The sequence below is a fragment of the Pituophis catenifer genome, unplaced genomic scaffold (assembly GCF_029215685.1).
Source record: "Pituophis catenifer annectens isolate HBS135680 unplaced genomic scaffold, rPitCat1.0.hap2 SCAF_7, whole genome shotgun sequence".
In the NCBI taxonomy this organism is placed as follows: Eukaryota; Metazoa; Chordata; class Lepidosauria; order Squamata; family Colubridae; genus Pituophis; species Pituophis catenifer.
Window position 1 is genome coordinate 57,094,835 of NW_027256887.1, and position 14,019 is coordinate 57,108,853.

Genomic DNA, 14,019 nt, shown 5'->3' on the forward strand with positions numbered 1-14,019 from the left:
CTCCTACGCGAGCTGCACTGGCTCCCGGTGGTCTTCCGGGTGCGATTCAAGGTGTTATTTATCACCTTTAAAGCGCTCCATGGCTTAGGACCTGGGTACCTACGAGACCGTCTTTTGCCACCAATAGCCTCCCACCGACCAGTTCGTTCTCACAGGGAGGGACTACTCAGGGTACCGTCAGTCAAATTATGTCGACTGGCGACTCCCAGGGGGAGGGCCTTCTCTGTGAGGGCTCCAACCCTTTGGAATGAACTGCCCCCGGAGATACGGAATATCCCTGATCTCCGTACTTTCCGCCGTGCCCTCAAGACCCTGATGTTCCAACAGACGGGGCTAAACATATGAACATGTGAATGATTTTTTAAATGTGATCTAATTCTGGGTTTTATTTAATTGACCAAACTAAGTAATAATTTTAATTAGCAATTTTATGATGTTTGTGTGTCTATATTTTTCTTGACTGTACACCGCCTTGAGTCCTACGGGAGAAAGGCGGTATAGAAATATAATAAATAAATAAATAAATAAATAAATAAATAAATAAATAAATAAATAAATAAATAAATAAATAAATAATAAATATACATGTTTCATAGACACTGTTGGAAGTACTTGGTTACTCTTAAAAAAATATAAGCATATGATGGAATAATTCATATTATGACTTATCAACAAGGACGTCTGACTGTACTTGCTGCTTCCCCTGTTCCAGGCACTCATGACAAACAGACCATGGTGTGTAGTGACCTGTGAGAATAACTTTTAGGAGCAGTAGCAAAAGCTGCAACCAAGACATTGATTAGACAAATAAAATCTAAGTCCAAAGCAGAAGTGCAGTTTTGAGAAAATGCCTCAGACCTGATCCTCCTCAGTTTTCATGTAGATAAAGGTGGGGGGCTGGCGGAGGTGCATTCAATTGTGTAAGACTCTGTTACTAACACTATAATAAAAGTAGTTTATTATAGCTTTGTTTCCTAGTTGGTCTTCCTTGAAGTACAATATCAATAGGAAAAGTAAAGAGTGCCTGACGCTTGTGTGCATAACACAGCCATTAAAACAGAGGGAGAGGTAGGGCCACAGAGAGTAACAGTGACACAACAGGGCTATTATTTACTGAGGCACAAATAAGTTACTAGAATAAATTGAAAAAAGATAGACAGGAAGACCAACTCCTCTATTTTGTTTTATTACAGCAATGAGTATTATCCTGCTGATTCACAAATAGCCCCAGTGCAAGACCTTAGAAAGAAAAGCAGTTGTAGTGAGGATGTAAAAGATCTTCCAGAGAAAATGGATCTTCAAGACACAACTGAGGATGAGTCACATGACTTTGAAGAAGAGAAGCAAACTTCTGAAGGCCAAATGACTGAAGAGATGCCAAAAAAGAAAACAAGAAGGGCGGCAACAAAGTATGTTTGTCTTAACTGCAATGAAAATGATAAGGGTTTTCTTCAAAACTTGTAAGAAAATCTGCATTTAAATATAATTTAGCCTGTGGTTCTTGTTATTCAATTGTAACATGCCTTGCAGAGTTTCTTAATTCTTTCTTTCTCTTTCTCCAGTCATTAGAATATGTAATAGGAGAACATTTTAGTCATATGTTGATTAGGCTCACAATTCAGGTTCAGTAATATTGATTTGTTAATCAAGACCATAATTTAATGTAACATGGGATTCCAGTGATGGATCAGAGACAAAGTGAAAGGAGTTCACTTACTGACTATGTAAATTGCTTATGTTTGTGGATAACTCTTTAAAAACCTGGGTGTTCCTCATGTGTATGATAAATAGGAAGCAGCAGAATGGAATATGTTGCAATTAAATAATTCAAAATTTGGAAAGATGTATGCAAACATTGTATACTGTCCTCTTATTTATTTAGCTTAAATGCAGAATATATCAAAAGAAATTTGGACTAGAAGAAATATAGTTTGGATTGAAAAAGTGAGAACATTTAAGGAACAGTTTTGAAGGTGAAAAAGGCAACAAAAACAAGTTATTGTTCAATATTTAAAAAATTAAGATTATTTCAGTAGGCAAGACCAACCCCATGAAATTTCAGCAGAATTGAAATAGTGGTCAGTTTTATCATTTTAAGCTTAAAAATTTACTGTAGTCAAGAAATCGTGAAACAGTCATGAAAAGTGCATGCACTTGCCCACTGCTCGTGCAAGTGGGGATTCGTAGTCACGTCCGTTAATCACTTCCTTTTTTTTTGTAAAGTTTTTTTTTATTTTTTACACAAACACACACACAAACATACAATGTATTTTTGCTGAACAAAGTATTCGGCCGGTTAACAAATTTAAACAATTTTTAGTCCTTTCAACTAAAATTACAATTTCTATACCTCCTTTTTTGCCATAACATTTATTTTCATCTATTTTGTACCAATATTACCCTTCATTTTCATCTCTAATTTTGACCAAATTCCATTTTCCCTTCTATTCTATATTAAACCCCTTCCTATTATCATCTAATTTTTATAGCCATCATCAAATTAATTAATTATGTGGTGTTACAGTTATTTAATTCTTATATTAATAATAAACTCACTTATTTTATAACATACGTTTTCTTAACTAATACAATCCAACATTTTAATATAAATCAATTGATTATATAGATAACTTTTTCATTTATATATGAACCAGAAGAAAAAAAACCTTTGTTGAATTTAAAAATATTCTAACTATTATCCTCTAATCATATAGCTTTTCCCCTGTATTATTCCAAATCATCACTTGATCATTTGTACACACCCCACCGTAAACCATTAAAAACATTTCAATTATTATTCCAATTATTTTTCAATTCATTTTCACCATCATACGATTTAACATTATTTCTTACTACAATTCATATTTCAATTCTAGTCATATACATCATATTCCTCTTTCATTTCTTTCCTTTTTCCCCTTTTCCTTTTTATTTTTCCCCTTTTCTTTCCCTTTTTCTTTTGTGCCTTAAAATCCTGATCTCTCCTGTTTTGCCCTATATTTCACGTTGTTCCCCCTCTCTTTTCTCTTTTTTTGTTTCACCACTGTTTATCCCACTATTAATCCCAGTATTATCATTTTGTATTTCAAAGTCCTGAACTCTTCTATTTTGCCCTATATTTCCTGTTATTTTCCACCCTTTTTCTCTCTTTTTTATCTTTTCACTGTAAATCCCAGTGTAATCATTTAAGTTCTTTATATTCTTTCTGTTCCATCCTCCCTTCCTTGTTTGTCTCTTTCCATTCTCTTTATTTTTTTCATTGTTAATCCCAATGTAATCTCTAAAAACTTCCTTATTATTATTATATCTACATGTTCAGTTACTTCTTCATATTTAATCACATTGTCTTTATCTTCTTTATTTTCAGCCTCTATGTCTTGCTTCTCCATCTTCATTTCCTTGCCCACTTGCGTATGCTCCATCTCAGCTTCTGTATTCTCAGATTTTAATCCTCCGTGTAACATTGTAGTTATTTCTCTTATTTCCATTTTCCATGACAAGTACATCGATTTAATCATTTCTCTAATTTCCTGCGCCATTTTATTCTTTTTGAATTAATATTATTCCGATTTTAAAAGTTCCGTTGTATTCCTTTCCCCCCTCCCCACCCCCAAGTCAAGCTGCTTGCAGACAAAGAAATCCTCCCCCAAAGTTCTCACGGCTGTTATCTGTAAAGTTCATAATTTTCCAAAACAAGTGGACAATGGAGAGTGGATGGTTCTGTGCAAGTACATGCACTTGCCCGCTGCTCGTGGAAGTGGGGATTTGTACTCACGTCCGCTAATCACTTCCGTGATCTAGTTCTGAATGGCTAAAGGCCCCGGGGGTTTGGGACCCCTGTTGTAGATGACCCCCGTTTTTTCTTTGGGGGCTGCTAGGTTTTTTTGTTTATTTGGGACTTTAAGTTGACTTGTGTAGTACGTGAATTCCATGTGATTGTGATAATCTGTTGGTGGTTTCTGAGATGTTCTTGACGTATGGCAGCGTTACTCTTTTAAGGGCTTGATTTGGTTGTGCTGTATTGGGTTGAGTGTAGGCGCTTTTTGATAAAGTTGTGTGGATATCCATTTTGTTGGAATATGTTGCATAGATGCTCTGCTTCCTTTTTCTGCTGTTCAAGGTTGCTACAGTGAGTCTGTGCTTGTCTAAACAAAGTTCCAAAACACAGTTTCTCTTGTGGGAGATTAGTTTGTTGCTTTGGTAGTGAAGCACTTGTTGTGGGTAGTTGTTCTATACACTTGTGTTTCCAGTTTGCCATTATAATCTCTGCTGATCAGAATGTCCAGGAAGGGGAGTGACTTGTTTTCTTCTTCTCTGGTAAACTAGATTCCTTTATAGATGTTGTTGAGGTTCTATGGGTATTCTTTAATTGGCCCCTTTTTATTATGGTGAAGGTGTCTACATATCTGAAGCATATTTGGGTTGTATTTGTGGAAGTGCTGTAGCTTCTAGACACTGCATAACAACCTCCGCTAAAAGGCCTGAAAGCGGTGATCACATAGGTGTACTTTAATTTGTTGGTAAGTTTGTCCATCAAATTGGAAGTATGTGGTTAGGCAGAGAAAGAATGTATGACCACATTGCTCCATAACACATCTGATCTAACCAAATACATGAAGATTAAAACACCCAATATTATGAGATCCTTTGTGTATTTGGTTAAGTCAGGTGTGCTTTGGAACAATGTGGTCATAGATTCTTTGGCTAAGTCTGAATCTGTAGGCGTGAAAAGGGCTGTGATATCAAATGGGACTATGATTTTGTCCTCATCTATAGTATCGACTGATGGTTTGAAGGCGCTGTTTTGGGAAGTTGAGAGTCAAGCCACTAGAATATAAACTTGAGAGCAAACCACATTGCTTACTATCACTGATGATTTTACCTAGTTTGTGTAATGAAATGTCTACAAGAAAGCAACCAAGTTCAGAGAGCAAAGACCCTCAGTTCAGTACTGATGTGAGAATTGGTTTTCTAATTCTAATAACTTTTTCCAAAAGTCTGCTTCAAAAACTCAAAGAAGTAAATAGCAATAAATAACAATGGCATAATGATATTATTTGGGTCATGAGGGGCTAGAAGTGTCTAACCAACAAATTGATCCTCTGGATTTTTCCAAATTAAATGCATTAGTGTTACCTTCTCTGGAAGAAATATCAGACTGGAATTTTCTGTTTTTAGTTGATAAAAAGGTGTTTAGTTTTCTACAATTTAGCATAACATCCAAACCCAGATAAACTAGTCTGTCTCATTCTTAATATGATTAATGGAAGTAGATTTCAAGCTGTATGGAATTGGCTTTTTTGTTATTGTTAATCACTAGCTAAGGATAGCGTTAATGGGGTTTGGGTGACATAAATGTAGCTAACACAGAATGGAAGCAAAGGCATCTGAAATCACATGTGCAGTCCTGGCTTGTTCCTTTTCATAATGTCTGAACCAAGACAGGCTATCAGTCAATACTAGATTCAATAAAATAACCCAGTGATCTTTGCAAAGAGCTATGTAAACTTAAGTACATAAGAACATTTAAAAGAAAGCATTTGATAAATTGGTTTGTAGTTTTAAAATGTTTCCATCTCAAAAGTCAAATGTTGTTTTTTGGTGGTTTTTTTACTGACAGCTGGTCTGTTCTGTTTTGTTTTTCAGGCAGCTTATCAGTCACTTACAAGTTTTCACTCAGTTTTCAAATCCCCGTGCTTTGTATTTAGAACCCAAATTGAATGAAATATATGTTCAGGTAAAGAATTTTTAAAAATGATTAATTTTAAAAAAATGATTAAAATGATTAATACACATGCATATTTATTATCTTACAGCTTGGAAATAATTTGGGAAAGTTTTTTGTTTCAGAATTTGTTCCCAACCTGATGTCTCCAGAGAAACTTGAGAATGCCACTTCCAGAATTACTAGCCAGCATGAAAATGACTAAATTATTCTCAAGCAATTAGTTGCTTAACAAATAAATAAAAGTAAAGCAAACATAAGATAGGGAAAAATAAAAAGGGAAAAAAGAAAAACAAAATGTATTCACATGATAAACTGAATTGTGATGTTCACATTAGAAAGTAATAATTTCTGAGCTCTGTTATGATCTTTCTTGGCTGGTGGTAGAATTATTATGATAGTAGTGAGGAATAGCTTAAATCAGCCTTCAATTTATTAAGAAAAATCAGCTGTAAGATCTAGGCTTGCTGTCTCCTATCCCAGCAAGTCAAATAGTCGAAGAGGAATTGAGTTTTGTTAAGTATATCAGGGGTCCCCAAGCTGCGGGCTGTGACCCAGTACCGGGCTGTGGTCTGTTTGGAACTGGAAGGGATGATTATGTGCACATGCACAGCTCCATTTGTGTGAATGGTGAGCACACGCAGGCACAAATGGAACATTCACCCGCCACTTGCGCGGAACCATCCCCTCACCTCCTGCCAGTCATCAAAGCCAGAAAGATTGGGGAATGCTGAAGTATATGATGAATTTTTGGGGGAAAGGAAAAGCCTTATAGAAGTAAGAATTTAAGCGAGATAGTATGGGGATTGCATAAATGTTTTTAGATTATAATAGCTGATTATGCTTTTTGACAAGGAGCTGATTCTTGGAGATTCCTGTTTTGAGGATCATTCTTTTTAATGTGCAATTTTTACAGTAGAGTTCAATAATAGAATGTAAAACATTTTATAGTAATTAGAACTACCTTTCTCAAATTCCTTGTTGGAAATATGAAGCATTACCACAATTTAGAGATAGATATTAAGAGTCTAGATGATATGATATTTATTTATTTATTTATTTATTTATTTATTTGTCGCATTTCTATGCTGCCCAACTCCCTGGGGATTCTGGGTGGCTTACAACAAAAAATAATGCGAACAATATACCATAAAAGTTGTTTTTTTAAAAAAAATTAAAAACCCATGCACTCCATTCACGGCCGGGTCTCGCAAGATTGCAGCAGCGAGATCAACGGCCCCAGGCCTGCCAAAAAAGCCAGGTCTTCACCACTTTCCAGAAGGCCAATAGGGTGGGGGCGGTCTGGACCTCAGGAGGTAATTGGTTCCAGAGAGCCGGGGCAGCCACAGAGAAGGCCCTCCCAGAGTGGGCCCGCCAGCCGACATTGTTTAGCTGATGGGACCCGGAGGAGACCAACTCTCTGGGATCTTACCGGTCGTTGGGAGCTGTATTATTATTAGAAGATCAATGGTCTTATAAGAGAGCACATATGTGTTTCAGATTTTTACAGTGGTGCACATTTTTGAAGTTCATGGACTCTAGGTATAAGAACAATTGTTAAAATGGCAAAAGCATTCCTGCTTGTGGATTTTGCTGTTTGCATAATTACTATGCTCTATGGATTCTCTTCAGTAAAAGGACAGTGTAAATTGTGAAAGAGAATTGATTGTAATACGCTACTATAACACAGCTCTGTTTTAACCCTGGTTTGTTTTAAAACATTATTTTCAGCTGCTGACCCACCAAGACCAAAATGTACAAAAAGTAGCTCTTGATTGTATCATGACTTACAAGCATCCACATCTTCTGCCCTATAAGTAAGAGATAATGTCTGCTTGTCTGCATTGAATTATATATGATCATACACTCACAAATATAGCTTCAGACTTAATATATACTGTAGATTCTGTAATTGTGTTACTTTCTATTGCTTTAGATGATGTGCATTTTTATTTCTTGGACTGTAATATTTTAGACGAATACTTGCCTGGTTTAATGACATACACTGTATCATTACACTAGTTTATGTTACAGGTTTATTATAGAGTGTGAGGGAGATGAGCGATTTAAAAATGAGACAGAAAGATAGATAGAACATACTAAAAATGAATAGAGGCTCCTTGTTGTGTTGGTATTTTATCCAGTGCATTTGATTTTACTTTCATGTTATATATTTTGTGAATTTTGCTGGTCATTGATTGAATAAGCATCTCTCACGTGTATCTTCTCAAGTACTAAAAAGTTTGTGATCTTGTATTTTAATAAATTATGTAAAGAATCTTTGTTTAAGTTGTGTTATGTACCTACAGAGAGAATTTATATCGGCTATTGGAAGACAAGAGTTTTAAAGAAGAAATAGTTCATTTTAGTATTTCTGAAGAAAACAGTATAGTAAAACCAGAGCACCGACCAGAACTTATTCCTGTTTTGATGAGGTAAGGGACTTTTATATGTTAATATAAATACTGTTTTACTTTTTATTGCTTTAGGCAATGTGTATTTTTACTTCTTAAGAGTGTAATATTTTAAATTTCTACCTGCACAGTTTACCAGACGATACATGCTGTGATGTATGTTTAAAAATGAAATATTACCTCCTACCTCCCAGAGAAGATGGAAATTCTGATCCATTGTCCAGATTTTACTGTAAACATACCATCTTTGTAATAAACTTGTTAACTTAACTCATGTTCTTGTATAAAACTACTACCACAACTTATTTTTTAAAAAGTGGCTTTTCTCTTAAATTATAAAACCTAGCTTTATTTCTAATCAAACAAAGGACAGATTTCCCAACTGTGGGCTTGATGGTAGATACCGGTGAAGACCAAATGTGGTAAAAGAGTTATATTGCTGATTTGGGATTGGAAAAAAAGGCTATCTGTGAATACCATTAAGTCATGAAGTTTACTTTGAACTATTTACTACTTTCTACTCTTAACATATTTCAGAGATATTGTAAAAATAAAATGGAGGCAAAACTGTTTACCATATACATGTAAAAAGGGGTTTAATTAAATCTAGGGTTATTTGAATCAAACTTGGCCACATAATTTTATGGCAACAATATAGAAAGGGTTATTTTCAACATTCCAGTAGTCTGTAGTCCTGAGGTTTCCTGGTGATGTCCTGTCAAAGTTTCATGCCTGATCCTGCTTAGCTTTCCAATATCAGTCAAGCTTGGAGAGATGCAGCCCAGACTGTAGAATATAAAATTATCAATAAATAAAATAAATGTGGACAAAGAATGAAATAAGTTCTAGTAAGTATGGATGGAAGAATGAACTTTCAGTTGTGAATTATTTTGTAATAACATTCATTATAATCGTTGATCAGACGAATATCCCATCTTTATCTTTTATATCTCAAGATATTTATTACTACGGTTTTCCCCACAACAAAAACCCTGTGAGGTGGATTGGGCTGAGAAGAGTGACTATCCAGTGATCCCAGCTTCCATGCCTAAAAGAGGACTAAAACTCATTGTGTCCCAGTTTCTAAACCAGCACTTCATATCACTGCACCAAACTGCCTCTTTGATTTGTGATGATTATTGCGGTTTGTGGCATGCTGGGAATTTCTGCTAGGACTAGCACATAAAGAGCCTTTTGCCTATGGACCTATTGCTTCTGAAAAGCTAACATGATTTCTTTTTACCCCTTGAAGGATTCTGTATGGACGGATGAAAAACAAAACTGGAAGCAAAACACAAGGGAAATCATCGGCAGGGACCCGTATGGCTATTGTTTTGAGATTCCTGGCAGGCTCTTTGTCTGAAGAGATAAGGGTGTTTTTGGATCTGCTCTTTGAGCCTGTGAGACGTTTCAATAATGGTATGTTTTGCATAGGAAAAAAAAAAGTGTTGGCAAATATAATGGAGCTGTCAACATGTTAAAGGGGACTGAAGCTTGTAGAAATAAACATAACACAAAACCATATGGGAAGTGTCTCTACTGTCACATTGCCCATTGAAGATTGAGGATGGCTGGTAGCTTCAGAATGTTGAATATATATGGCAAAATAATATTATTTTATTTCAATGCATGCATTATTGCATTGGCTCATTGCTATTGTTCTCTTGTACCGCCTGGAATATTTCAAGATTGAGATGGTTTAAAAAATGTATAAAGAAATTAATTAGATGAATGAGTGGGAAGTGGAGCATTGGATGACATGCATGATTCCTTAACATTTAAAGCAGAACATGGCATTTTCCATGTGACTGGTGACCTGGTAGCTGCAGTTAATACCACATTCTTATGACTGCAATCACTTTCACTCCGGTTAATAGCGATGGAGAAAAAACAGCTTCCCTTCCATTTCCTTTTCCTTCCCCACCCCTAAGTCTCTTACCCATTTTCCTTCATTTTTCTTTAGATATTTTATCCCACTTTTATTATTTTTATAAATAACTCAAACATACTCTTTCCTCCTCCTATTTTCCACACCACAACCCTGTGAGGTGAGTTGGGCTGAGAGAGAGTGGCTGGCCCAAAGTTACCCAGCCAACTTTCATGCCTAAGACGGAAGTAATGCTCATAGTCTCTTGGATTTTAGCCTGCTGGTTTTATTTGTTAGGGTGGTCAAGACTTCAGAATATGATGACTTTGATGGGCTCTGTCATGAACCATCAAACCTCTCAGAGCTAATGCTAATTCTTGTGGTGCAAGAATGAAAGCTTTTAGTCAAGTGGGCAATTGCTCTGAGAGTGCTCTAAAGTTGATTTTCAGTCTTCTTACCGGAATGCTAATACTCTTAAGAGTTAAGCGGCCTTTCAGCAGCCGTGTCATAAGTACAGTAGTGATGACAGATAAAGTCAGTGGTAACAGTGGTTGAGAATTATGTTGAATTGTCGTGAACTGCAACCGGTGATTTCAAGGATTACATGGCTTTGGTGTTGCCTACATGAGGCCTCTAATATTCTAAAGGAGGTTGTGGCTGACTGATCAGAATCTTGAAACATGAACCTGCCTGTTTAGGACAATTATGTCCTACGACATTTTGTGTTGAGCCCAACTTTCTTCAATGTAAATTGATGAGCATGAGCACACTGTGCAGCAATGATAATGAAGCAGATGAGAAAGTTGACTTAATAATATTATATTAAGGAAATTGATTGAGCAGTTGATTATGGGAAAGGAAACCTTTCTAATTCTGGAGATTAATGCTGGATCAGCATTATCTAATGGAGAGGTGTCAAGCTCGCGGCCCACGGGCTGGATGCATCACATGCTGGCCATGTCCATTCCTGTTTTAGTGAAGGGGAAAAAGTCGCGATATGACACATGACAGCAAACGTGAGTTTGACACCCCTGATCTAGTGGAACCGGAGATTTTGCGTATACCTAATATTAAGCCTTTATTTACTGAACTCAGTCATCACATCTCATAGGTCTTGATTAATGTGAAATAACAGTTGCACTTTGAAAATATGAACATTCATCCTGTGTTAGAATTCTAAACATACTGTTTTTGAAATTAAAAATTGATTTAACTGAGACTAACATGTACTGTATGTACATACAGCCTTCTCCTTCTGTATTAGTTAGAGTTGTTTTCCGTCATTTTTAAATATCACCTTAAAATTTGATTCCCCAAATTGAGCATTGTTTTGTAGCTAAAGCACAACCATTCTTAATTTGCCAATTTCTACTATTGTGACCAAATCTTGAATCTAGATTTACACATACAAAATATTGAACAGTATCCCCATTCTGTAGAATGTTTATCTATATACATTCATTATTCTCTTCTTTCCTCTTTTATGTTTTCTCTCTGTTTTAAAGGACAGTGCCACTCTGCAGTGCTTCAAGCTGTGCGAGATTTGGATTTATCTCAAGTCCTCCCGTTAGGCCGTCAGCATAGCCTTTTCAACAGCTTGGAAGTAGTACTAAAAAACCTGGGACATCTAATCAGCCAGAACCTGCCTGAGATTTTACAGATTTTACTTTGCATGACAGCAACAGTATCACACATTCTTCAGCAAAGAGAAAAGGTGAGAGCTGCTGCATACTTAAGCTGACATGTGAGAGTTAAAAAAAAATCTTGGTGTAATTAATTAAGAAAGGAATGCTAGTAAGCTAATTTGGTGTTTAGGCTACTACATTTAGGCTACTTGAATTAAAGTAATAAAGATAAATGCTTACTGAATATTAGCATGACTTGCAAGGATGCATTTCAGGTTTTTTTTAGAAAATTAAACATTTGGTTTAGGTTTCTAAATTTAAAACAAAATGTGCAGGGTGTATATTTTACATATATAGTATCAACAAAAGATTATTGATAGTATTAATAACCTGTTACAGTCTTGTGTATTTTTGGCAGAGAGAGTCATGCTAGGCTAAATGAAGTATACTACTTCAGTGCTACATAATAGTACGCTAAATTTGCTTGTCAAATTTAATTCAGTTGTCTTGATAGCTCTCCTCTGTTTTACCAAAATCAAACCAAATCTTTATTATGGTCTAACATAGAGTTTCCATACGCTAACCAGCATAGAGCAATAATCCTAATCCTTAGATATGGGGAAAATAGTTACATTGTTAGATTCTCAAACGTCTTTTCAGGCTCTGACCTTTATGAGGCAACTGATTAAACTGGGAAAAGGCTGATCTTTTTAGCAAGATAATTACTGGTGAACTTTTGCATAAAGTTACTCAGTAACACTGAAATTGAAATCTGTAATTCAGTAACCCCAAAAATACTTTCACCATTGTCATTTGTTAAACTGAATTTAACATTTCATTATCTATTGAAGAGCTAAAAGATACTTAAAGTCTGTGAGAGCCCTAATTGTATTTCACTTGGTAGTTTTCTGAATGTGTTAATCATACATTGCAGACAAACGTTCCCATTTGTGTTAAATCTTTAACTTTGTATGGTTATAAATAAACTTAGCTTTACAATTTCCTAAAGTTTGCAATTCTGAATGTTTTTGTGGCTATGGTGCTTACATTTTCTTTTTCTGCTATTCAAGTTCTTAACTTGTGTTACAGAATTTTGTGTTGACTTTATCTCTCACACATTATAGAAGTTACAATTTTCATAGTAAGAAGGTTATAGAGAAAAAATAATATGCAGTTACCCAAGGTGTAACTAGTAAAATATCTAAAAAGCTATTTCCCAAAGTATCATCATATTTAAGTAGGTATAATATGTGGATAATGCATGCTAATAATGTCTAATAATGAATTTTAAATATTTTGACCCAATACATGAATAAAAAATGCAATTTTCTGAAAACGTTTTGCTTAAGAAAAGAAAAAACCATCACAGTTTCTTTTACAGATTCAACTCAGATTTATCAACCAGCTGAAAAACTTAAGACGCCTTGGACTTAAGCTTATAGCAGACTTTTTCTCTGACTTTGAAATGTACAGCTTTAGTGGAGAAGAGATTGATGCTGTGTTCTGTGCAGTGGTGTGGCCCCAGGTAAGGCTGCTCCTTTCAGTAAGTGATTCCAAGGTTGGCATATATCTTCTGGGAGAAGAGTAAAATTTGGGGCAAAAGGAAAATAATATATTAAAATAAAGCATCTCACTTCGTTATATCCCCCTTAGATGGTCCACATTTTCATGGCTTATATTTTACTTAAAATGTTATCGATCTGTTAGGTGTCTGAGGGTCAAGAGGTAGGGTTGAACCCGTGCTTTGGCTGTATTAATTGTTATTGATGGAGCTGTTTTACCCTGGCTGCTGTTGTAGATATGTTGTTTTGCTTTTCTCCTTTTATATTTTTAATGTTGTTAGCTGCTCAGGGTCAGTAACTTGAGATTGGTGTCCACATCAATTGAACATATGGTTCAATAAATATTGGCTGAATTTTCATCACTGTGACATAGACCAGCAAATACGACGCTACATTTAAAACTGAGAAATGTAAAAATTGCAGAAATTAGCCAGAGTTACTGTACAAAGGTTATTGTTTTCAGAGTTCCATCCTCCCTTGTTTTCATTTGTACCATTGGCCTCCATAATAGATGAAGCTACTGGCTAAATCCCGGTGGAGTAGGAATGGAATCTGAAGTTCATAAATTCACCTTCTTCCTCTTAAATCAGGCCAACTTCTACCAACAAAGATGACATAAACCATATTTATAATAGTTATGTGATATTGTATAATATTTAAATATAAATAATATGAAATTTCTTCTTGTTAGCTCAGGCTGGAAGGAAAATTTCTGTAATTTAGCCAGAAATGGTATGTGATATCCACCTTTCTCTGGAGCTAGGATCCTGGGACTTAGAGACTATTCTTTAAAATTACCAGCAGGCCCCTCTCACTTGGTGAACTG

The 14,019-nt window shown here is 35.5% G+C and overlaps 1 protein-coding gene across 1 annotated transcript in view; it reads left to right on the forward strand.

Moving 5' to 3' along the window:
• The window catches only part of UTP20 (UTP20 small subunit processome component), an 84,698-nt gene that overhangs the window by 37,682 nt on the left and 32,997 nt on the right, over positions 1-14,019 (forward strand). Inside the window, exons 22-28 of the mRNA XM_070947936.1 lie at positions 1,194-1,409; positions 5,647-5,737; positions 7,457-7,542; positions 8,035-8,160; positions 9,392-9,558; positions 11,512-11,720; positions 13,013-13,156. Of these exons, the coding sequence (XP_070804037.1) occupies positions 1,194-1,409; positions 5,647-5,737; positions 7,457-7,542; positions 8,035-8,160; positions 9,392-9,558; positions 11,512-11,720; positions 13,013-13,156 (1,039 nt within the window). The remainder of the gene's footprint in view (positions 1-1,193; positions 1,410-5,646; positions 5,738-7,456; positions 7,543-8,034; positions 8,161-9,391; positions 9,559-11,511; positions 11,721-13,012; positions 13,157-14,019) is intronic.